The sequence below is a fragment of the Parasteatoda tepidariorum genome, chromosome 1 (assembly GCF_982258835.1).
Source record: "Parasteatoda tepidariorum strain Cologne lab strain chromosome 1, Ptep-v5.0, whole genome shotgun sequence".
In the NCBI taxonomy this organism is placed as follows: Eukaryota; Metazoa; Arthropoda; class Arachnida; order Araneae; family Theridiidae; genus Parasteatoda; species Parasteatoda tepidariorum.
The window spans coordinates 82,468,545-82,493,035 of NC_141755.1; the positions used below are offsets into that span (position 1 = coordinate 82,468,545).

The following is a 24,491-nucleotide window of genomic DNA, read 5'->3' on the forward strand; positions in this document are numbered from 1 at the left end:
CAGATTTTCACCAAACACGATGATCTTAAACATACTAAATAAAAGCTTGCAGCAAATTTAAGAAATATTACGATGCATCTCCTTTCCAAATTTTTAATCGTGTGATAAAAATCATAAATGAATAAAATGTTCTCATAAAACGAAAGAATCTTTAGACTAGTAATGTATAATTTTATAAATAAATTAGTAAAGAATAAACTAATAAAAAAATTTTAGACTTTAAATATAAATACTAAAAATCAAACGATTACAACTAGTTTTAAGTGTTTTTTTTAGAAAATTTTTCATTTATTATTATGTTTTTTTCACAGATTTATCAACAAAAAAATGTTTGACCTGGCCACCTAAAACTACACACGAGTTTCAATTAAAACAATCGTGCTCTAAAAAGCTATCAGACTCTAAAAGTCAAGAATAAAATATTATGTTTTTTATTTCCAATGAAGTAAAAAATAAGGAATAATTGTTAGACCGTGAATAATGTGTGAGAATAGGCATTCAATAAATCCATTTTCAATTATAATCTTGTAAACTCATAAAAATTCTTCTGAGATTAAGTTTTTAAACTTGAAACTTTTATAATTGGGAATATTTTCATTTTGCTGTATTTTAATGACTTTACAATTTTGTGCATTATACATGAAAATTATTTTGTACTTTTAAGGGGCTTCACTGGTTGAAATATTCATGTTTTTTCGAAAATCGTATATCTATATCGTTTATTATTAATCCTGTTTATACATTTAAAACGTTGTTTGTTAATATTCTTTTATTGTAAATATGAAAAATGGCATTCTATTTAGATTTTTTTGGCAAAATCATGTTTGACTTTAAAGCCAAACAAAACAGGTGCAAATTACGTTATATTACCTTTTTTAACTTTTAAACATTACCGTGGTATAATAATAACAATGTAATTTACCAGAACTTTTAAATACTATCAAGAGATTTGGAATTTAGAAATCCGTTCAAAGTTTTGTCATCAACATCTAACTAATGTCATATTCCAGAGAAAATTCATAAAAGGAGCCAGAAAGAGAAAATTCATAAAAGGAGCCATATGAGTGAGGAATATTAAAAAATTAAGAAACAAGAACAAAATTAACTAAGTGAGATTATTCCTGACGGTGGTCCCATATAGCAAACTATACTTTCCTAAAGTGCTTTCATAGAATTAGTCAAATTTAAAAGTAATTGTAATTCCATCAGCTTAACACTATACTTAAGAATGACAGCGGAACATTTCATTTATTTTAATTTTAAGCGTAATGAGGCAATTTTTTATTAACTTTGTAATTTATTTATAAGTTATGAATTAATTGTATTTGAAAAAAAAATATTTTTAGCTTTAGTAGTTTTAAAATTATTTTGTACTGCCAGAAAAAGTATCACCTAAAATATACCTTATTTATTTCTAATGATTAATAAATATGTTAATAAATGTTTTTTTATAAGCATCGTTATTTGAACATCGTAAATACTCGACACCATTTATGTTACTATTCTGGGATTCTATGGTTCATGGATGTTTAAAGCCTACCCAGCTTCAGATCTATGGGCACCAGCAATGCTGGCCACATCGCCATCATCAGACCGTTGATTGCATAATTTTTGAGCTCTTACTTACACGATTCCTTCTGTTCCACAATTGATTGTTGCCGGAATGCTTAACTTAATGTTACTCAAAAAGCTTTTCAAGTTGCACTTGCACAATCCACAAAAATGATTTTCAATTTTTTTATAACTTCCGTTAAAAGTAATCAATCGGCATTTTATAAGATTAGAAAGTTACTAAAAGTTTTTATGTGGATTGAATGATAAATTTCAGAGCATCGATAACAGAGTTACTTCAGTCAATTCAAAAATCACTGTTCCATAAAAAAAAGGAAGGATGATTTTATCAAACAAACGTTGCATGAAATTAAAGCTTGTTTGATAAGAAAATTATCAATAAGTCTTAAAATCTCTAAACTGCTCAGGGACGTGAAGAGATTTGATTATTTTTTCTGTAAACTGAAAAAGCACAAAACGCAAAAAAAAAGAACCATCTTGAATAACTTTCGTTCTAATGGTCGGATTTTCACCTACTAAGACTCAATCTTATCGGTTCAGGCGGAGACCTTAACAGTGCTAATAAAACAAGATTGCAAGACATCAAGATGAGCTGATTTCACTGAGGTAAAAATAATTTTAGTATTGTCGAAATTGAATTTATGCCCAAGAATCCAATGTGCAGCAATTGATGATTCCCGTATTCTTGAAAACGAACTATCGTGTTCTTCGAATCTAAATTTTAAAGTGCGTCTAGTTTTTCTGATGTAACCAAGGGTTGCTCTGACAAGAAATGTGTTAAATGCCCCAGTGATTATCTAAACTTATATAATCTTTAAGAGGCTAAAAGATCCTTAAAAAGACTCAGTCACATCAACTCATCTTGATGTCCTGGAATCTTGTTTTATTCATATGAATGTTGACTCCCTTGTTAGCGACATTAGTTCCAAATACCTCTTCATAGCACGTGGAAATTAATTTTACTTTGATTTAGTCCTCTCGACCAATGTGGTTTCGTGTTCTGTTTTTCACCCCTTTCTCTCTCAGCTATTGTTTTTTTTTTTTAAAGTTTTATTTCAAATCACTTTTGTTTCTTTTCAATCACGTCTGGCATGTCTTGAAAATGGGAGCCCGTTTTTCAGCGCTTGAAACTTGTCGACTGATATTTCCGACTTGTATAGTTTTAAGGCGAATGAAGTTTTTATCAAATAATATCCTATCTCTACAGTTTCTTGGGACTATTTATTTAACAATATACATATTTGTTTTTAATATTTATCATAGACAATTTTTATATACAACTTTAAAATCTAACATTCAATCAATTGCCTAAAAAATATTGATTTATCATAGGATTTAGAATAAAATGTATAGAATACATAGGAGGATAGAATAAAATGTTGAAAACCCATAGTGTATTTAGATAGAAACGTTTTGGTAATGGTATAAATGAAGGTAGTGTTTTCTAAAATATTTTAAATTTTTCAATATGCAGGCAAATTTTGCAAATCAGAATTATAAAATATTGTTAAAATTTAATATTGTTTAAAAATGTATAAAACAAATAATTTTAGGATTTAAACCAATAGTTACTACAATAAAATTAAGCATCATTAGTTTATAGTTTCCCAAATTCGTATTTCTAGAGTAAATGTATGTTTGAGAAAAGCAATTTGTAAGACCTTGCACCGTTAGAATTTCCATTCTAAAATTACGGAGAAATAATTGGCAACAGTCTGTCCATCCGATTAACAGTAAAGTTTACAGTTAGGAAGAATTCTTTACCTTTATGGTTTTCAAACCATTTACAACTGGTATGCTAAAACCGTGTCTACAAAGTTTTACGTTTTTGCAACCATTTACAACTTACATGATTCCAAATTTGTAAAGATTAATTTTAACTGGTCATTGGAGTAAGGTTATGCAAGTTTTTTCGTTGGGTAATGGACATCAGAGTTAGCTTGTGGTTGAATTGTGTTTAATGATAAAGTATTGAACTTGAGAAAAATAATAGAATAGAATGAAAAAATTAAAATGTGGAAAAATGCAATGTAATGAACCATGAAATGTGATTGGTTTTTCTGGTGGTGCCATTTATCTTGAGGGTTGAGAAATGCTAGACTTTTTTTAGCTAAGCAGATCTCTTGTGCTGCCATCTATGCGCGAATGAGAGTTTCGTATTCCAATAGTCAAGGGTTCTCAAATGGGAAGTGTAGGGACGGTTAAAATATTGCGGTATCAACGCTGGAATTCGAACCCTTGTTCAGCCCGTTGCGAGAATGACATATTAGCCCTCTCTGCTATTGTATGAACCAAGCTGCAAGGAACCATGTCTCTTCATAAGGTGGGCCTGGTCGGCGCGGACAAAATTCTGGTTGTTTAACCGTATTTAGTGAAAATAGACAATAAACGATTTTTCTAGTAATTAACAGTTTGGATTGATTTTTTATGGTTATTAGACTGTTTTGGTTTGACATGGTAAGCTAATACTTAAATAAATTGTTTTTTGACAATTTTTTCCGAGAAAAATCTAACAGTGTGCTATTGCTAAATAAATTTATAATACTATCGTGTCCATATAATAAATTTATAATACCATCGTGACTCGAATAAGATTATTTATGTTAATTATATTGAAAATTAACAAAATCTTTAAAAATTTATCTTAATATTCTTAATATGAATAAGTTGATAGGGAATAGACGTTAAAGATTTTTAAATTAGATTACCTTAGTAAATTTATTTTTGGGGAAAATTGTAAATGCAAACAAATAACAAAACAAACTTCTAACAAATAACAAAAAAATAAACTATAACAAATATAACAAATAATAGAGAAATATTCTAACAAATAATAGAGAAATAGAGAAAAATAATAATGTTGAAAAGCGGGTATTGTACTATATGTCTTTTGTAGAGTTTCATAATACAATTATTTAAGTATACTAAACTAAATTATTTTACTATTTTTGATTTAACCATTCTCTTGATATAATTTTACTTAAAACATAAATAATTGCATTACATAATAATAATAATAATTAATTGGATTATAATTTTTGACTTTAAACATAAATAATTGCATTTTAAAATCAACAACTAGACATTTTTAAGTGCTATTTCTTGAACAAGATATTTTGCTGGTAATATTTCATTGAAATTGTGTTACATTTCTTTTAAATGCGTTATTGTTTCAACAAGGTATTTTGCTAGTAGTATTAGTTTATAAATAACATTTACGCACAAGAATTTTGGGTGTGGTTTTTTCATGCTAAAGTAATAATTTCTTGTAGCAAAATAAATTATTTATAAGTCCTATAATCTTATAATATAATTATTAATCCAACAATAATAAATAATTTATGCTAATCCTATTAACAAAAGTAATACAATTAAGAAAATAATAATAATTCAATCAAATTGTTTTAGTTATAAATTTAACTATAACCCAGTCAATTTAACTATAATCTTATAATATGATTATTAACCCAACAATAATAAATAATTAATGCTAATCCTATTAACAGAAGTAATAAAACTAAAAAACAATATTCATTCAATCAAATTGTTTAAGTTATAAATTTAGCTATAACCCAGTCAATTTAACTATAATCTTATAATTATTAATCCATCAATAATAAATAATTAATGCAAATCCTATTAATAAAAGTAATAAAATCAAAAAATAATAATCGTTCAATCAAATTGTTTTAGTTATAAATTTAACTATAACCCAGTCAAAATAGTAGCAGATGGTGAGGCCATGACCTGAATACACTTCAAAGTGGGTACTAAGGGAAGGAAATTTTTTACTTCCGTCAGTTCCAGTGTCATTTGAAGGGGGAAGAGGAAACAAAAATTTCTTTTAATCCATTGACTTCCACCTATGCGATAACAAGTTATCTAATACTGCACGTAATTGAGCAATCTAAAAAATTCTAGTAGAAAAAAATTCCCATTTATTTTGCTTGCAGACTTAAAAAAAAATGTTATTCATAAAGACAAGATTATGGTTTTGAAGTAAAGTTTTGAATTTTTGTTCTAAATAAAACATTATTCTTTCGAAAAATCCTTTTATTACACATGTAATATTTAATGTTTGCGTTTGCAGAAACTTGAGCTCTAAAAAGTTAGCATGTAAATATTATAGGTGTAAGTTGATTGATCTATAGCACTGAATTTAAAAATTATCTGCGAACAACGTTGCTAACGCGTGGCATCAACATATTTTAAGCGTAATGTTATTTAAAAGAAAGTCTATATTTTAGTTGCTTGATAAGTGATAATATTCGAATCAAAAATCATTATTATTAAGTGTGACAACATTGCTTTTGGACAAAAATATGTTTCAGGTGTTTGTTTGGATTTGAATTATATGATTATTGATAGCATATTGCTTATCTTTCAAAGTATTATGTTTGTTTAAAATACTTCTCAACCGGAAACTAAAGCAAGATAATTGTAAATTCTAAAATTTTCTAAAATTCAAATAATCTGTTTGAGTTTTTTTTATACTGTTTTAATCCCATAAATACAAAATAACCGGAATAAAGTTTGCATTCTTAACTGGAAAAAAAATTATTTTTTAAAAATCAAAATTCTGATAATATCTTATATTTATTTAATGTTTATATGAATGTAAAATTATGTGCATCTATTGTCATATTCTATTAATTAGTAGTGCAACTATATTCATCAGTTAATAGCTTTGCAACTTAGATACAAAGAGATCATTGCTGTATAGAAAATGTCAATAATAAAATTAATACAAAAATCTATACTGAATTGAAATTCAGCATATTTCCCAGACAAATAAATTATTCAGTCAAAAAATAAAAAAAAATTATAACATGTATTATTTGTTTTAGTGCAACTGAAATGACTAATTTCTAAATAAAGAAAAAAAAGAACTTTCCTATTTTACTTGAAACGCTCTGATTTTATTTGAGAATTGCTCTAATTTTATTTACGAAAAACTGACTCCGTAAACAGCTTTCTCTTATGTTTTGTTGATGCGTAATTCCTTTTTAAAAGTAAATGAATCTAATTTCCAAAACATTTTCTAATTGTTTTTTCTGAACACCACGTCTAGTTAATTTAATCATAAAACAAAGATAGCAATAAAAAGCTATGCGTGATCGTATTATGCTTAATAAAAAAATCGGCAGATAAGAAGTAATATTTAAAAACAGTTAATACCATTTATTTATAGTAATGAGCCCAAATAAATATAGTTCAAGTTGTGTTGTTTCAGTACAATAATTTCGGAATTCCTTGTTTATCAATAAGTACCTCAACTATCATTACCAAGGCAGAGAATAAACTTATTTGAACTTAATGATATATGATTTATTACTATGATTTTGAGAATTATTAATAATCTAGTATAAATCAGATTACTATTGCTATCTTATTTACTTTATCTAGCTGTGTGCTCATAACATTAGTTTCTGCGTTATTTGTTCCACCACAAAGAAAATCTTCCTCTCTTTGAAATTGGATCCAAATTAAAATATTTTAATTCTGAAGAATTAGAAAAAGTAACGATTCAAATTTACAATGAAGACGGAAAACAGTAACTTGTAAATAAAGAAGACGAAAAACAATAATTTTGAGTTTTAAAGTATAAAAATCTTACATCTTATAAAAATCTTACATCTACAAATCTTACAAACTTTAAATATAAAATATGTAGTTCATACATATATATAATATGTAGTTCATACTTAGTTTTTTGAAATTCTATTTTTGCGTTCATAGCATTAGCAATAAAAAAAAAAAAATAGCTATAAAGATACTTCTCTCGAATTCTAACGGGAAGCACGTTATTTTTCGGTTGCACTGAAGAGTGCTTAAGATCTTCAAATTCGACTACCATTTGTTTCGGAGCTATTTTGACGCATTTTTGATTGGTTTTGAGAAACCTTATTTCACAGAGCACGATTTTTTCACAAATTTGAAATATATGATTCAATGAATGAGAATTTTTTTTTTTTACTTTTTACTTTTTAATAATCCGATATCACATTATCGAGCTGGGGCCCTATTACCAGCTTCACGGAATCTGATTCCGATCGAAATGAAACTCTCGTGACGTCATAAATCCGTGAATGTCAGTTAAGTCGTATTACGAGCTCTTGATTCCGATCGGAACTAAATTCCTATGCGAAATAATTACGAATCCGATTCCGGCAGGTTTAGAGCAAGCGAAATCGAGATTCCGATAGGAGTTTGTTAATTTTAGTGAACAAAATGGCGCTGTTTTTCGTCAAACAGCTAGCTATTGCTGAAGAGAGTGATCGAAACACTATTAAGAGAAAGATCTATCGGCCTAAAAGATTTTGGGTATTCCAATATTCCGACAACAAAATTTAGAAGTTCATTTAGATTGGAAATTAGTTTTTTTTAAATGGTGTTACTCATAGGCGAAATTCAGTAGTGGAAATGAATAATGTCGGATTGTGGAAATTACAGAAGCTACATAACAACAAAAAAAATGTACAAAAAAACAATAGAATCTTAGCTAAAAAAAGGAGTTACCAAAGTTAGCTATTAGAATTTCCTATATTGTTTGAAATATGCATGTGTAGGGATTTAACAATCGACTGTGTTAACCTTCAACCATCTAAAGATACTTTAAGATGTATCTAAGTTAACATGTCTTATATAGTAGTGATTTGGTATTTAATATTTATAGTGGTAATTACGCCAGATATGCCGGTAAGGCTTCCTTTATTTTAATCTGGATTGTTTTCTAGGTATTCCACAATCATTGTTTGCAGGCGAATATTAATTTTTGTACGTGAAGCCATTTGAAAATACTACGCTGTAATTTCACTCTACACTACTCTCTGTACTTCAAATAAACACAAACTTGGCTTTTAGAACACAAAACTGTTGAAAATGTATGAATTTTTAAGCTTTCAGTTCTAAGTTAATGCGATTTTAACTCGCATAGAAGTAGAGAATACAAACATATCGTTGCCAGATTAATAAATTAGAATTATAATAATTTTCTAATTGGTCAAAGTTAGCCCCGCCTACAAACTTCAATTTCACCGGAATCGTACGGAATGGCGATTTCGATTCCGGATTCCGATATGCTCATGTTGCGGCACAGTGGGTTTTACGAAATTGGCAATCCGATGAAAGCTAGTTTCCGATCGGAATCGTTTCCGAGTGGAATAAATTTCGATGGGTTGGTAATAGGGCCCCAGATCCGTGTTAAGATTAATCCACTCATCAAGCAATGCTCTCTGAAGTTCCGGTAAAGGAAATATCTCGCGTATCGAATAGCCAGCATTTTCATCTGATTTGAATCCGATAGTGCGTGTGGGGGACATGCTTGATAGATGAGTGGTGCAGAATCAACTCTATAATTTGACACAGCATGCCTAAGGCATTGTTCGGATTGTAACGAATCAAACTATATTGAAGAAACAGTTTTCTTTTTTTATGAAAACACATTTATTTGATAAAATAACCACACATCTACTAAGCAAAAAAAAAAAATGAAATACCCGCATTGGGTTAGTATAAACTTTGCAAAAATAAATTGAAATATCCGTAGTATAAACCTTAAATACAAAGCAAAAACTATTCTTAACAAAAATTAACTCTCCAAAATTAATCAACTAATTCCAAAAATTGTCAAGTTCCTTTATTTTTCTTGATCTCGTAGTTGATTTCGTTATATGTTTTTTTTTTTCAATTCCTGCTTGTGTTAGCTAGATATTTTTAACGATATTATCTAACGAGAAACTAATAAAAATTCAACCAATTGATAATAATGATAACAAAATAAATATTTGTAATAATAATCAGAATTAAACCGTTAAGCACAGATGATTTTTGTGTGCAATTACTACTTAAACAGCTAACTAATTTTTAAAAAAAGAAATGGAATATGAGTAAAAAGGTAGTGTTTTTAAAGGATGACGGCTTATTTTTTACAAAAAGGGCGCATTTATAGGGATCAAATGGCAGGCAGTGTGGGCCGTTCTTCTAAAAACGCTTAGGGAGAACATCGTATTCATTGCAAACGAAATGACAAATTAAAATCTTTTATTTTTTATTATTAAAACAAATTGCATCAATTGTTTCAAAAATATCTGTTGTAAAATGCCTAGCTGGGGCAATAATTTTGTTTAGAGGCTCATCTTATTTCTCTGCCTTTGAAGAATAATAAAATCCCTCTCCAGATCTACTGAAATAATTTAGTAGTTTATCCTTATTAATTTTGGAATAATTCTTGGATACTCAATTCTTCTCAATCTTCATCCTATCAGCACAATAGTTATTATAACTTGATGGGTAGTCTGTCATGAAAACTAAAAGGGTTGCTCACTTCTGTTGTTATACACATGTAAAGCAACTCAAATACTACAGCGCCGCATGCATACATAATAATGCATATATTTCGGATATAACAAACAAAGTGTTAATATTATATTGAAAATAAAGTTTTAATTTTACTCGATTCCTAAATTTACTTTAGAAACATTTGTTGTAAAATAAAACATGAGAAATTTTTAGTTAAAATCTAGTGTCATCGTGAAATGTTTTAAAGGGAACAGTAATAACAGGGGCAGATGAGACAAGATAATGAAAAATAATATTTTGCCTAAATAAATTTAATTTCAATAATCTCATTAGATGTTTCTTTATACTCACTTTTCAGAAGAATCATAATTGATAAAATAAAAACTAGACTATGAGAGTGAAATAAAATGTAAAATTGAGTATAGTCAAAGACATGTAATAAAAATAGCCACACTTTTAAGAGGCAAATTTAATGATATTTATACTTAGGGACAATTGTGACAAAGGGAAAGCATTTTTCTGACGTATTGTGAAAATATAAAAACGATAAGGGAATATACTTTATATTTCTTGTAACTTTAATACGTTAACATCATAAATATACATAATATAAATTTATTGTACTTTATACTTAGAGTGAACATTTACTTTGAACATTTGATTACAATATTAACGGGAGATAGAAGTGACATTTTATTTGCGCATTCGTGTCATGCTGTTAATCATAGAATATTTATGATATAATAAATTTACAGATTTTAAAATGCTTTAAAAATTTAAAAAAGAATAAATCGCAATAAAGGAAATATTATGCATAAAGACAAGAGACACAATTGCATATGGCCCATATGCATACACAAATATTTAGATGTACACAAACAAATTTATTTAATTTCCAAACATAAATAACAAACATTATGTTTACTTTTAATAGTTAGGATACTGGTTTTCTGTAAGAAAAGAAATTAACCTATGCTCGAAAATATTCTTAAAAACCAGTGAGGCATTAAAAAATTACGTAAAAGAAAAGATTACAAACTTGAACAAGAGGGCAACAAACACCAAGAACAAGAATGTTCTGCATGCAAACAGATCTTCTCAACCTATTCAGATCGAGCATGAGTTGCGGGCATCGCCCGATTGCACTGCACACTCCTGTTTGTCTGTCCGGCGTTACGCATGGCCTGGCTTGAAACAACACTGTAAGGAATTGCACATTAAAAACATTAGATGACATTATAAAATTAAATATAATGCAAGGCTTTAAAAATAATGGAAGGCTCGTAAATTTATTGGCATAAAGACTATATTTTTTCAATTATAATTTTTCAAATAAGTAGAATTTACAGGTCTAAATATTGAATTTTTAAATCATCTTACACACAGAATCATCCCAAATGAATGTCCGAATTCCATATTATTATATTTTCGAATTATTTCGCACATATTACTATTACGTACCTTTCACGAAACTAAATAAAAATCCGGATACAAATGGCCACCAAGATCTGCGAACCTTACGTCATATAATTTCTTTTAATTAATAATAATTTCTTTTTTTCATATATTTTTCTTTTAATTAATAATAATTTCTTTTTTTCATATATTTTTCTTATAATTAATAATAATTTCTTTTTTTCATATATTTTTCTTTTAATTAATAATAACATCAAATGTATTCTTTACGAACCATCGATGCCGAAAACACCGCAAGAATTTAAAAAACGCAGATTAGTGCTGCTTAAATAATCATTCATCGTCTGAGTAAAACTACACATTGTATGATTTATCTTAATTGCAAATTAAATTAACTGACTCAATGAACTTATAAGAGAAAAAGAGTCAAACGTCGAATATTTGCAACTAAACAAAACGGTATATTTTTCTTTCATTCTGTTTATCATTTATTGAAATAAGAACCAGATTTTAGTATATTTTTCATAATTGTTTTTCTGGTTTTGACTGTTAAAATGAGTGAAAAACAAATAATTTTCATCTGATTTATTATTGCAACTAAATTTTAACAATATAACATAATTTTTGTGCGTTATCATAAGCATATAAACATTTGTAAACATTGCTTTCACAAAACTAACTAAAAAATTAACAACAATGCCTTTTTACAAACGGATATGATTATTATAAAAAAAGGATGATAAAAACAATTTAACTCCAAATTACATGCTATTCTAGATTAAAGAATGAAACTAAATTTGTTTTAAGTGGCAATAACAAAGATCTAGACCAGAGCTTTTCAAACTAAGGTCAGTCGAAATCTTGGGGTCCGCTAACTTAAATAGGACCACGGCTCAATATTTAGTTTGCAAAACAAATCTTTCATCGATAAGATATGTGAACACACTCGAAGTTGTCTTTTTTATAACTACTTCCAACAGATCGAGATATAATGTTGCAAAATCATGAATGTGTGCTCCAACCATTTTAAATACCGGCAAATCTAACCACGTTTATTGTTAAGCGAATATGGATGCTTGTTAGACGTAATTTCAAACTCCATTTTGAAGTCTAACATCCAGATTGATATTTATTTATACTCCATTTTTGGTTCAGTCTGAAAAATAAAAAACTTTAACCACTCATGGAAAAAGCGAAACGTGTTTTCCCATTTGCACCAACTTACCTTTGAGAAGCCGGATATCCAATACATGCAGCCGGATATTCAATACACAAAGTACAGAAGAAAGCGAGATATTGAATTCGGACATTTTTTCTCTCTTTAATAAAAATTTAATCCACCTTATGTATTTATTCAATGCGGTGCCAGCTAAAACTCTGCATATTAATTCAATTGAATTGATGTTCAAATTATTACTTTTGAATTTTGCTCATTGCTTTACCCATTCATTTTGACCCGTTCAATTTGATTTTTGCAATCCGGATTTTATAATTAAAGTTGAGTACGTCCACCTAATTCCTTATAATTACTTTCATAATAATATATCCTTGAAACATTTAATTTGAAATTAACTGACTACTTTATGAAACTTGAGTTAGCTGCATACTAGAAGCATTTAAATATTTAAATGACAGAGATCAGCAATGAATATTGTTCCCGTAATAAAGCTTCCACTGGCTAAAAATTTTGGGACGACTTAATCTAGACTAGCTATATAATTAAGTTAAGACAAGTTTATAGTTAAGTTGTATATTTGTAATTATTAGACAAGTTTATAATTCAGTTATATTAGTCTAAAGTTGACGTCTGGTCTGAAGAGGTAATTGTTTGAAACGATCGGAAATCCTAGCGGTTATTAGATTGAATATCACAAAATATAAATTAGGTTTATTTTTTATCGTAAGCTTGGGATTTTTTAGACATTGTCTTGGTTGACTTTAGACATTGTCTTAAATTTAATAAACATAAGCTACAATTACAAACAGGGCTTTAAATTTCCCAAGTATCATATAAAACAATTAACATACAAGAACGACAGAAAGTTCAGGACCATGTATTTCAAAAATGCTTATTTTGAAATTACTCTGGGTGTAAAAAAACGTATTTTTGTTGGTTTTTTGTGAATTTTTTTTATGATCCATTTTGGATTTTAAGTTAAATTTTTAATTTGCGTTTTCTTGATATTTTTGTACTGAACAAACTTTTGGTGATATCACAATATCTTTCAAAAAAGGTAGAAAGAAAAAGGGACCGCTTTATTAGAATAAGAGAAATACGGTTGATAATGTTTAGAATTTCTATGGCTTTTTCTTCAAAACTAAAGCAATAAAAGTGTACCTTTTATGATTTAGCGTTAGTAATTTAAAACTACACGTTTTTCAATTTTTAGATTTTTTAAATGTAATACAAACTGATGAAAACTGATTTGGATGACGCTATAAATTTCTTTTCACGTTAATTGTGTAAAAAAAAGATACTTCTAAGAAATACTTCTGTAAAATCTGGCAATTGTATACTAATATTTATTACCTATCAGAAACTGTTAATTGCAGAATTTTACGGGCGTAATTTTGTTTAAGAAAAAACAAACAAACAAATAAAAGATCTAAATTGCAGCATGCCTTATATATATTATTGGAGGGTAGCTCTGCATTTTACATGATTTGGAAGAAAATGCCAGAGTAAATATTCATCATCAGACCTGCGAATTTTTTTTTTTTATTTTTTATTTTTTAATCCGATAAAAATTTGTGAAGTTTGGATGCAGATTTTTCATTTTTTTTTTCACTTTTAATTGGAAGGAAATTATGAAATAAAAAATGTGAAAACACGAAAGTTTGAGAACATTGAAATTTTATATATTATATTATATTTATTTCCTCTTTAATTTCAAGTTTATTTAAGGCTGATAGGGTTTACGTCTCTTTGAAAAAGCAGCATTTCCTTTTTCATAATGAAAAAGAATAAATCCTTAATATTATAAAAAATTTATACTTAAAAAAAGAAAAAAATTTTTTTTGAAGTATAAACATTATTGAAATAGCAAAATTCGCTTTAAAATATTTGTGATTTACTTCGTTTCTTTTACCGAATTGCGATATATCTTATTTTTAAAAATTATTTGGTGCTGCCATCTATCTTATTCCCTGCAAAAAGAAAAAGCGATGGTGCTGCCATCTAGAAAAAAGTTTAGAATGTGAGAATACCAGTTGTATACTAGCGAAATTCTTAATAACGCTAAAATGATATAATACGTCATTTATATCATACCTACGTCAATTATTTTAATCTCTGCCATAATCAGGAAAACAAGTTTTTAATATAATTAAGTTTTACCATAATATCGATAGTTTGAATAATTAATATCGTCGAATTTTAAATAAATCTGTCCATTTTCAATCGATTACTTTTAATTTTATAACGCTTAAAAAATAATTAATTTTTAATGGTAAAATAGTGATTTATTTTAACACCTTAATATTGAAAAATTAAAAAATTTGCACTACATTTTACTTTATCGTGCATCTCAGGTTTTTAAGGCGGTGTAACAACTCTATATACAAAAGCAGTTAGACTAAATATGATAATTTGAATTTTTCAATAGAAAAATATATGGAAATTAAAATTTTTTTAATAATATTTTATGTTATACTAATTTCTTTTTAAATAATTGCTTTTATGTTTATTAAAAATACTACCGAACTATTAGAAATTACGTAACAATGTGTACTTTTGTACTTAGATAAATTTCTAAATTTATCATGCAAATATAATAATAATAAAAGAAATCTGTTAAAATTGCATTTTGTTTATTTAAGGTTAAATGATACGATATGAGAAAATTTACAAATTTTCTCTTCACTTCTTAGCCTTAGTTTAGATTCAAAATTATTCTTATTAAAATTTAATTATTTTTTATAGATTAAATTAGTTATTCACTCATTAAAGCAGAAAAAAAGAATCATCTAATGAGTAATAATGAAACATTGCAATACCGTACCGTGCAATAAATTAAAAATTTTGGTAAATTTAACTTCTAGAAAATGATTATGTTAGTAAAATTTTGAAAACTAAATCTTTCAACTTTCACCGATTAGAGTACCAGTATATATTATAATTAGAAAACTGCAAGCAGCTTCAAAATTGAGCCAAACAGATTGGAGTCCGCTGGTACCCTCATGTTAACTGTAACGAGCTACACTTCGTATCTTTTATTTACCATGTCAACTGCATCAAAGTTGCAAAATTTTTACCAACAGTTCCTCGCTTGTAAAATTTTCTACTGAAACTAATTTTTATCACTTATAAAAACTAACTATTAGTTTGGCATAAGTAACTCGATAAAATTGTCAAGTAATAATTTTCATAATTTTTTTACTGTCAATTTTTTAATTCACAGAATAGACACTTTCAATAATTAATTCTAGAACGAAAAAGAAAAAAAAGAATTTCTGTCTACTTTTCTTAGATTCTACCAGAAAACAGACCATATCAATAAGTTCATATTGAGTTAGCGAGGACATTTTTGCTCGTTTATTTTCGGTAAATTTTAAATTTTAAGCAATCTTTAATATTTTACCAGTTCGTTGGTAACAATCTGGCTGTGTTCGATGTAGTCCCCTAATTAAGATAAATTATATTTTTAAAGCTAGTTTTTAAAGGAAATCTGGCAAAAACTTATGCCTAAGAAGCAAAGCACACATACATTTTTCCTGGAACATACACATTTTGGAGGTGTATTGACAATTTATTTTAAATATATTTATTTTTTTTTTTCAATTTGTTTATATATAATTAACCGTATCTTAAATATTATACTATTTCGGACAAATTATATTTTAAAAATAATATCTTTCGATAAAAATTGCATAATAACATTAAAAGTTATGAATAATTTAAAATAGCATATGAAAATGGAACATATGACATGAATTTATTTATAAGCCAAGCAGTGCTGACAGCAATTTTAATTACAAAATTGCTGCATTCAGACTGAAAAAAATAGTTGTAAAAGAAAGCAAATTACAAATGTTTCAAGAATATATGACAACAATTATTTCAGGAGCCCTAAGTTTTAAGAATTATTGACTTTTAACTAGATATGAATGCATTAGTATTTAGAAAAAAAATTAACATTCTAGAATGCTCTTTTATAAATTCGGTTAATTAAGTTTCCAAGAATAAAATATGATTTTAAAAATATGTGCTAAGAAATACACAAAATACCTTGTCTCTTTACAATTGAACTTTTCATCCTTTGTTCCATTTCCTCCATTGCACTAACATTCATGCAGATGCATGACAGTAATAATAGGAGGATAACTTCCATCAGTACCTATAAAAAATATATTTTTAACAATGCAATATTTTAATGAAGAAAAAAAAAGGAAAAAGAAACTTGGATGTTATCTCTTAAGATCGTATTAACTCATGTTTGTTTTACAATAAATAAGCAGCACAGAAAAAAAAGCTTTCATTTTAAATCATAACTATTATGATATAGAACATACACAAAATACAATAGAATCCTGTTAAAAGTGTTGTTATAAGTACTTCAAAAGTTGTAAGCAGTGTTGATAAACTAAACATGAGTACTGCCGTGGAAATCTTCCATGCAGTACTTTTGTTGCAGTACTTTTGCACTCATATAAATTTAACCCTTAGCGGAACAGCGAATTACGGTTGCAAACTTCGACCGTAGATAGTGTATTTTTATTGAAGAGAAGTACACTGCTAAAAATTCAAGACCCTATTTCGGAATGAAGTTACGGTATTTAGGATTCATCATCCGTAAAATCCATTTTTACCGTAAAATACAATACCGTAATTTGTAGAGTAAAATTTATTTAATTAGAGTGAGTCAGGGATTTTACGGTAATTATTCCTATTAAAATAACGTAATTTTTAAAGTAAAATTTATTTAATTAGAGTGAGTCAGGGATTTTACGGTAATTATATCTATAAAAATTACGGAGCATCAGATTTTTTTGTTAAGTAAAATGTTCCAGCGAAAATGGATTTTACGTTAAAAAGTACCCGCACCCTAAATGCCAGTAGATAGTTAAAAATTTCTTGGCACAAAATGGTGAATAGCAATTTATTTAATTGCTTTTACTATACTATAAACTTTTTTCCGTATTTTATTCCAGAATTTTTTACAATGTACTTTATCTCTTCATTGCTTTTAAAGAATAGGGGTAGCTAAAAATTAGTGAACGTATAGACGCAAATAGTTTTACATTTCCAGTGTTTTGCAACATTTTCCGATGAAGTTTTGCTAGACTAGGCAGGAGCAAGACAGAAAGTGGGCAGAATTTAAGCAGACAAATAAATATAATTGGTTATATGAATGAAAAAAAAAATGACTAATTTAATATTGGTTCAAAACAAAAGAAAAACTGCCTGTATGTTTGATAAGTCATTTTGTTATTCAAGTAATACTTTAGTTTTATAAAAAATATTCAAATTCCTAATGTCAAATCCCTAATGTTATGTAATGGAAAAATGGAAAATTTTAGGTTGAAAAGATGAATTAAACTTAATTTGATTTCTGAAAAAGTGCCTTGAAAATTTATTTAACATAAGTGCACTGAAATTTTTTTAGATAGTTAATTCATAACTACGATTTGATATTCCTGGAATGAAATATGCTTTCAGAAATCATTTGTATCCTTGTTTTAAAATAACTGATGAGTCATGTTAAAATATTAATTTAAATCTATAAAATGCGTCAGCATTCAACTTTACCTAAGCAATGCCCTATTTTTTGGACTAAGACATCAAACATTAAAAAATACTTAACTAAAGATATGTAAAGATAAATATATTCTTGAAAAAAAAAATGTTATTAAATGAAATAAATAATGCAACAGGATGCAATCAGTTAAATTTTTTAAACAAAAAAAAAATGTCAGCAATTATGGGTGACAATTTGAAATATCGAATACTTTCACTCCTAGTTTGCGGATGTGCCACTTTTCCCAATAAATACTTTTTAGAAGAATACAAATGTTTCCCTATTGAGGGCAAAATCTTTTTTCGGAACTCTTTCCTTTCGCCGAAGTGAAATTATAACACTTTCTTTTAAAAACGTATTAACACATCTGAGGGCGTCATGCTTTATTTATGAAGGTGTCAAATGGAAATGGGTGGATTCGGTCCAAATAAAATATTCAAGTTGCGGTTCTTGAATATTCGAGAATAGTGAGAAAGTATTTGAAAATGATATGCAGTAGGAAAAACATAATATTGCTTTGGTTATTTTTTTTCAATAATATTAAATTAAATATGAAACCGTTCAAAATGTTGCTAAAAAAATCTTTCCTGAGATATTTTGTTTCGTTTCAGAGTAGATCAATAATTCCGAAAATTTTGGAATGCAATAAAAACTATTAAAACATCTATCCGAAGTAAAGTATTGTTTTAATTATATTTATTTATATATTTTTAAAGGAAAGATATTGCTTAATAAATAATGAACTGAATTACCTTTTCATTTAGGAAAATTCGAAAATATTACTTTTTAACCTAATATGAATTGGTCAAAAATCTTACCAACAGAAAGGGCATGTGTTGAGGACTCATAATTTTCAGTTAATAATTTTAATTTTTATTTTATAAATTCTATTGTTAAAATAAATGTTCTAATTTCCTTTATACCTATAGGTTAAAGGATACCTATAGGTTATTTTGACTACATAAAGAGCAGAAGTTTTAATTTTTAAAAAAATGTATAAATATCTTGAATGACACACTGAGGAAAAAATATTATCAAAACTACCAGAATGTGGTAAAATGTATAGCGTTTCTTGCTCTATGGAAACACCAAAAAATTCGGAATTTTTTATCGAAGCGCTTTTGTAAAATTAATAATAAAATATTGTTTCATAATCTTTGATAAAATTTGGAAAGCTTGGTAATATTTGGTCACTTTATCATGATTCCTTAGAGTATGACATGAAAACAATTTATTCGGTTAAATTTAATTTTCAGTTTTAAATTTTCTGACTAAATATGTGGTAATAATAATTATAGTTTTTAAAAATAGAATTTTCAGCAAACCTTTACCAAATGATGGCCTAAATACCACACATATTTTGACTAAACACCGCATATATTAACCAGAATTACGCTTTTTTTTTTTTACCAAAAATGTCATTGGCATACATAACGGTAATTTTTTATCTCATTTTTGTTACCGTCGCTGAACAGTCGACCCAATTTTCGGGTTCCAGAAGACAAGGGAACTCCTGGATCAAGTATTGGGAGAAATTTGCTTTCGTGGAGGACGTTTTGATGGAACTAACCCGCATTTGCGTTACATGGAGAGGTAGACCACGAGAACCGCCAACTGTTAGCCTGACGGCAAGGGGACCCTAACCCATGATCCGTCCACTACTGAGGATATTTCACGTCAGTACTGTGGTCGATGCAAGCCGGATGCGGAATTCGTATCAACTAGCCATCGCCGGGATGGAACCCCGGTTCACCTCATTGGATGGCGAACGCTCTATCCCCTGAGCCATCGCGGCTCAATACGGTAATTTGACCAGAATTTTTTTTCCAAGCCACATGAAGCACGATATATAAAGTGCAATTATGTTCCTACTTACGGTTGGACTATCCTTACGTACGGCCATAATAAATTCATCGATAAAATAAATAAATTCGTATTATTAACTCCTGAAAATTTTCTGAAATGGAACTCATGATCTTCCCCAAATAGCTAATTAAAATAAAAGAAATGAGATATTTAGATAGTTTATTCCTACGAACTCAAGTTTAAATATTAAAAACGTATTTTGGATCTTTAATTGTCAATATCGTTATTTTATGGATATTTAAATATTAATATAATGGCCTTGAATCTCTTTATATCATACCAATATTTTATTAGTATTTTATTTTATCGAAACCACATCGCTATTAAAAATCCTAGTAATAACTTTAGTTCCAAAATTGATAAAACGAAATATTTTTGTAAAATAAGCATAAATGGAAATGGATTTTGATTAAAATATTATTGGAGTGATAATTAAAAATTTCTAAAATTATGCCTCCGTAAATTCTTGCTCTAAATACGAGTATTTAGACTCGTAAAAAAGTTCAGTTCTACTCTAAATAAAACAAATTCTAATTAATAAAATTAATTATGTTGTAGTATTTATATCAACGTTACTTTTGAATGAAGTTAGCGTGGCTTCATGTTTTTTTGAAAATGTCGGTTTCCTGTGATGATGACTTATACCTATCAATATTTCAGATTAATATTCATCAATTAGCAAATAGAGATATTTTCATTCCCTTATTCCCAACTCCGAAGTCTCCATGTCAACTTTTTTTTTTCCTGGACGGCTTTCTTTTTGCTCTATCACAATTTGAAGAAGAACTATCGAAATAACTCTTTGCGAATGAACCATTACGAATAACTACTTTTCATACAGTGCAGCATTTTGTTTTATTGTATTTTATTTTATTACCGTCGTTGAACAGCCCACCCAATTTTTGAGTTTACGATTACCAATGTTCAACTCCGTGGCCTTGTAATTTTGAATCCAATTCAGAAGACGACAAAGGAACTCCTAGATCAAGTATTGGGAGAAATTTGTTCCGTGGAGGACTTTTTGATGGAATTAACCCGCATTTGTATTACATGGTGAAGAAAACTATGAAAACCTCCCGCGGTTAATCTGATGGCAAGGGAATTCTAACCCAAGATCCGTCTACCACTGAGGATATTATTGTGTCAGCACTGTGGAGGGTGCGAGACGAGTGTGGAATTCGTATCAACCAACCATCGCTAAGATACGAACCCGATTCACCACATTGAGAGGCGAGGGCTGAGCCACCACGGCTCACGGTGCAGCATTATCGTATTCAGTATTTCGATTATTAAACAGCACATATATTCATAACCAGTCAATAAATAAATAAAAAATAAATCCAAGTTGGAAAAAATACCTTAAACATTTTCAACTCTTAATTTTAAAAAAAGAAAAGAAAAAAAATGTGATTTTTAAATCTTAGCATTTATTGTAGGATATGAATTACAATTTATATTTAATATTCTAACAAAAATTTTTCCTTTATTTATTTATTGTGACTTTTGTATCTGATCTAGATTATTAGAACTTTTGTACATAACAAACAATTCTCTAACTTTATATGTTGCGCAAGCAATAAAAACTCTAAATGTGAATACATCAATCGATACTTTTATAAGTATACATTACATTATTTTTACGATAATCTCATAGCATACGATTGGCCTAATGTCATAGCTAAAAATGTATTTCGATCTATATTAAGAACAGAAATGTTAATCCCATTACATATTACATTAATTTATCGAAATTTTTACCTTAATTTCAAATTAATTCTGAGAAATCAAAAATACATTAAAAAAACTAATAAAAAACCTATCGATTTCATGTGTTAATACCCTTTTATTGTTAAATCTTTGAAAATAATTAAATATGCATGTAATAAGTAATTAGGTAAAGTTTTGCAACGATATGATAAAACCACAGGACAAAAAGGGCTGGATTATAGAAAAACTGAAAAGAATATGAATCAATAATCTACCAACTAAATCTACCTAGTTTTTGATCTGCATAGTAAGTGTATACTGTATTTGACAATATTTGAGAGAATTAACAATAAGCAAATGTCTAGAAGTCTATGAAAACTGAACGCAATGAATTTTAATTAAACATTCGTCTTTTTTACGTTTTGGCTGATAACCTATTTCAATTATAAATACTATAATTATTTTCGTACACTATAATTGGTAAGTTCAAACTTAAAATAAGTATTCCAAACGTCTGCTGATTTAAACAGTAAATAATAGAGGTTTCAAGTTAAATTCAATAACTAGAGCAAACAGATCTTTAAAACTGATATTTAAGAAAGAAACGAATTGGTGTTCATCGAGATATTTCTCCAGATGCTTTCAAAAAATTAATCTTGATAACTTTGAATCTTATCAAAGCCAAAGAAGCAAAAAAATGCCTCCCTCTCAACAAAGCCAATTTTATCCTTGACCTTGTTTTTATAGCATATGAATAAGCAGATGAATAATTACTCCGCTCTAAAGAAAAGGCGTTCCGCTTTCTGTTTAAAATGTTTATAGTCTGGTTCCTAGTATAAATCTGAGGAGTTTCATTAGCAGCGACAGGATGTCAAGTTCACGGTCTGAATAACAACTGTCCATAGATGACCAAGTAGGCTCTGGTACCTATTGACCCTTACAAGTTTCCTTTCAGAATCTTCTATACAGAGTATCTTATCGCTTTTGTTTCAAGTGTAAAAGAGATAGTTGTGTTTTTTAGAAAAGATTGACTCCGTGATTCGATTCCGGTTCATACAATTTGAAAGGAACTAAATAGAAGCATTGGAGATTCTCATGGGCTCCTAGTTAATAGATGGAAAATATAAAATCTTATATTTAAATCGCTTAAACGTCTGTAACCCTGACTCTTTGATTCGATTCCGATTCATACAATTTAAAAGGAACTAAATAGGAGCATTGGAGATTCTCACTGTTTCCTAGTTAATAGTTGGAGAAATAAAATCTTACATTTAAATCGTTTAAACATATGTAACTCTGACTCTTTAATACGATTTCAGTTCATACAATTGGAAAGGAACTAAATAGGAGCATTGAAGATTCTCATGGGTTCCTAGTTAATAGTTGGAAAATATTAAATCTTATGTTTAAATCGTTTAAACGTCTGTAACTTTTTTGAAAAAAAAAGTTTAAATCAGTATACACATATTAACATGGTACGTACAACAATTAACATGGGGGGAAAAAGTCAGTAAATTTTCAAAGTCTCAACAGCTAAACGTGATTCATATTAATTGAATCTAGAGTATTACACATTTGTCCTGGACATTTTTGGCAATATTCTAACGATTTTATTTTATATTTTATAACCGTCGTTGAACAGCAGACCCAATTTTTGGGTCGACGACTACTGATGTTCAACTACGTATTTTGAACCCAATCCAGAAGACAAGGGATTTCCTGGATCAAGTATTGGGAGAAATTTGCTTTCGTGGAGGACTTTTTGACAAAACTAACCCGCATCTGCGTTACATGGAGAGGAAGATCACGAGAACCTCCCATGGTTAGTCTGATGGCAAGGGGACTCTAACCCATAATCCGCGCCTACCATTGATGATATTTCACGTCAGCAGTGTGGTCAGTGCAAGCCAAATGCGGAATTCGTATCGACCAGCCATTGCTTGGATTCGAACCTGGTTCACTTCATTGGAAGGAGAACGTTCTGTCCCCTGAGCCATCGCGGCTCAATATACTAACGATTATCATAAACTGAGAAGAAAAAGTATGGTCAAAACTACCAGAATTAACATTTACCGTGTTTCTGGCTCTGTGAGAACACCAATAGGGAAGATAATTTTTACTGAAGCTCTTTTGTACTGACTTTTGGTAAAATTGACAGTAAAATTTGTATTTATTAGAATGCAGTTTAGTATTAAAAGTAGAACAATTTGGTAATTTTATCATGATACCATAGAGTATGGCATGAAGAAATTTATTCGGTCTCATGCAGCGTAAAACAAAAAAGAAAATCGTTCTCTTGTTCTGTCTGTTAAACAATATATAAATATTTACACCTGATTTTGCCAGAAATAAACAGTTTCTTCTTCAGAAAATAATTTAAATATTGCCTGCTTCATTATTTAATAAATGCATGTAGTAGCACTTTTCTGAAAGTCAGTCAATGATTCAAAAGATAAACATTCTATGAATGAAATTCATAAAAAAGTAAAATTCAAAATCAAAGTTAATTCCCCAATAATTAAAATGAGACTTTTTATTTAACTATACGTAGCTTTCGAGTTCGTGTATTGAAAATCAGCTGAAAATAATTATTATTTCTGATTGAACTATCTAGTCAAACGAATAACTAAAACAAACAGAGTAGTTGATATAACAAATCGATGATTTTAATCACTTTACCCTTTTACACATGGTGATACTTTTAAACAACATGACTTCGTAGAGTCTTCCTAAACTCTCTTTTTGATTGAATTAAATTTTTTTCGTCTCTTAACATAGTAACACTGCTTATGATTTTAGATGTTTTTATGATTTTAGATCTTATTTTCTAATAAACAGACCTTTCGTTTTAGAAATTATCGTTTTTAGGTTGGTTAAAAAGCATAAGAATGT

General features: G+C 28.4%; 1 protein-coding gene across 1 annotated transcript in view; it reads right to left on the bottom strand.

Moving 5' to 3' along the window:
• Positions 1-19,929, bottom strand: part of LOC107447414 (venom protease) — a 61,929-nt gene extending 42,000 nt beyond the window's left edge. Inside the window, exons 1-3 of the mRNA XM_087156856.1 lie at positions 19,903-19,929; positions 16,517-16,625; positions 10,913-11,073 (exon numbers count right to left, since the gene is read on the bottom strand). Coding sequence (XP_087012982.1) covers positions 10,913-11,073; positions 16,517-16,625; positions 19,903-19,929 — 297 coding nt within the window. The remainder of the gene's footprint in view (positions 1-10,912; positions 11,074-16,516; positions 16,626-19,902) is intronic.
• Between the last annotated feature and the right edge of the window lie 4,562 nt (positions 19,930-24,491).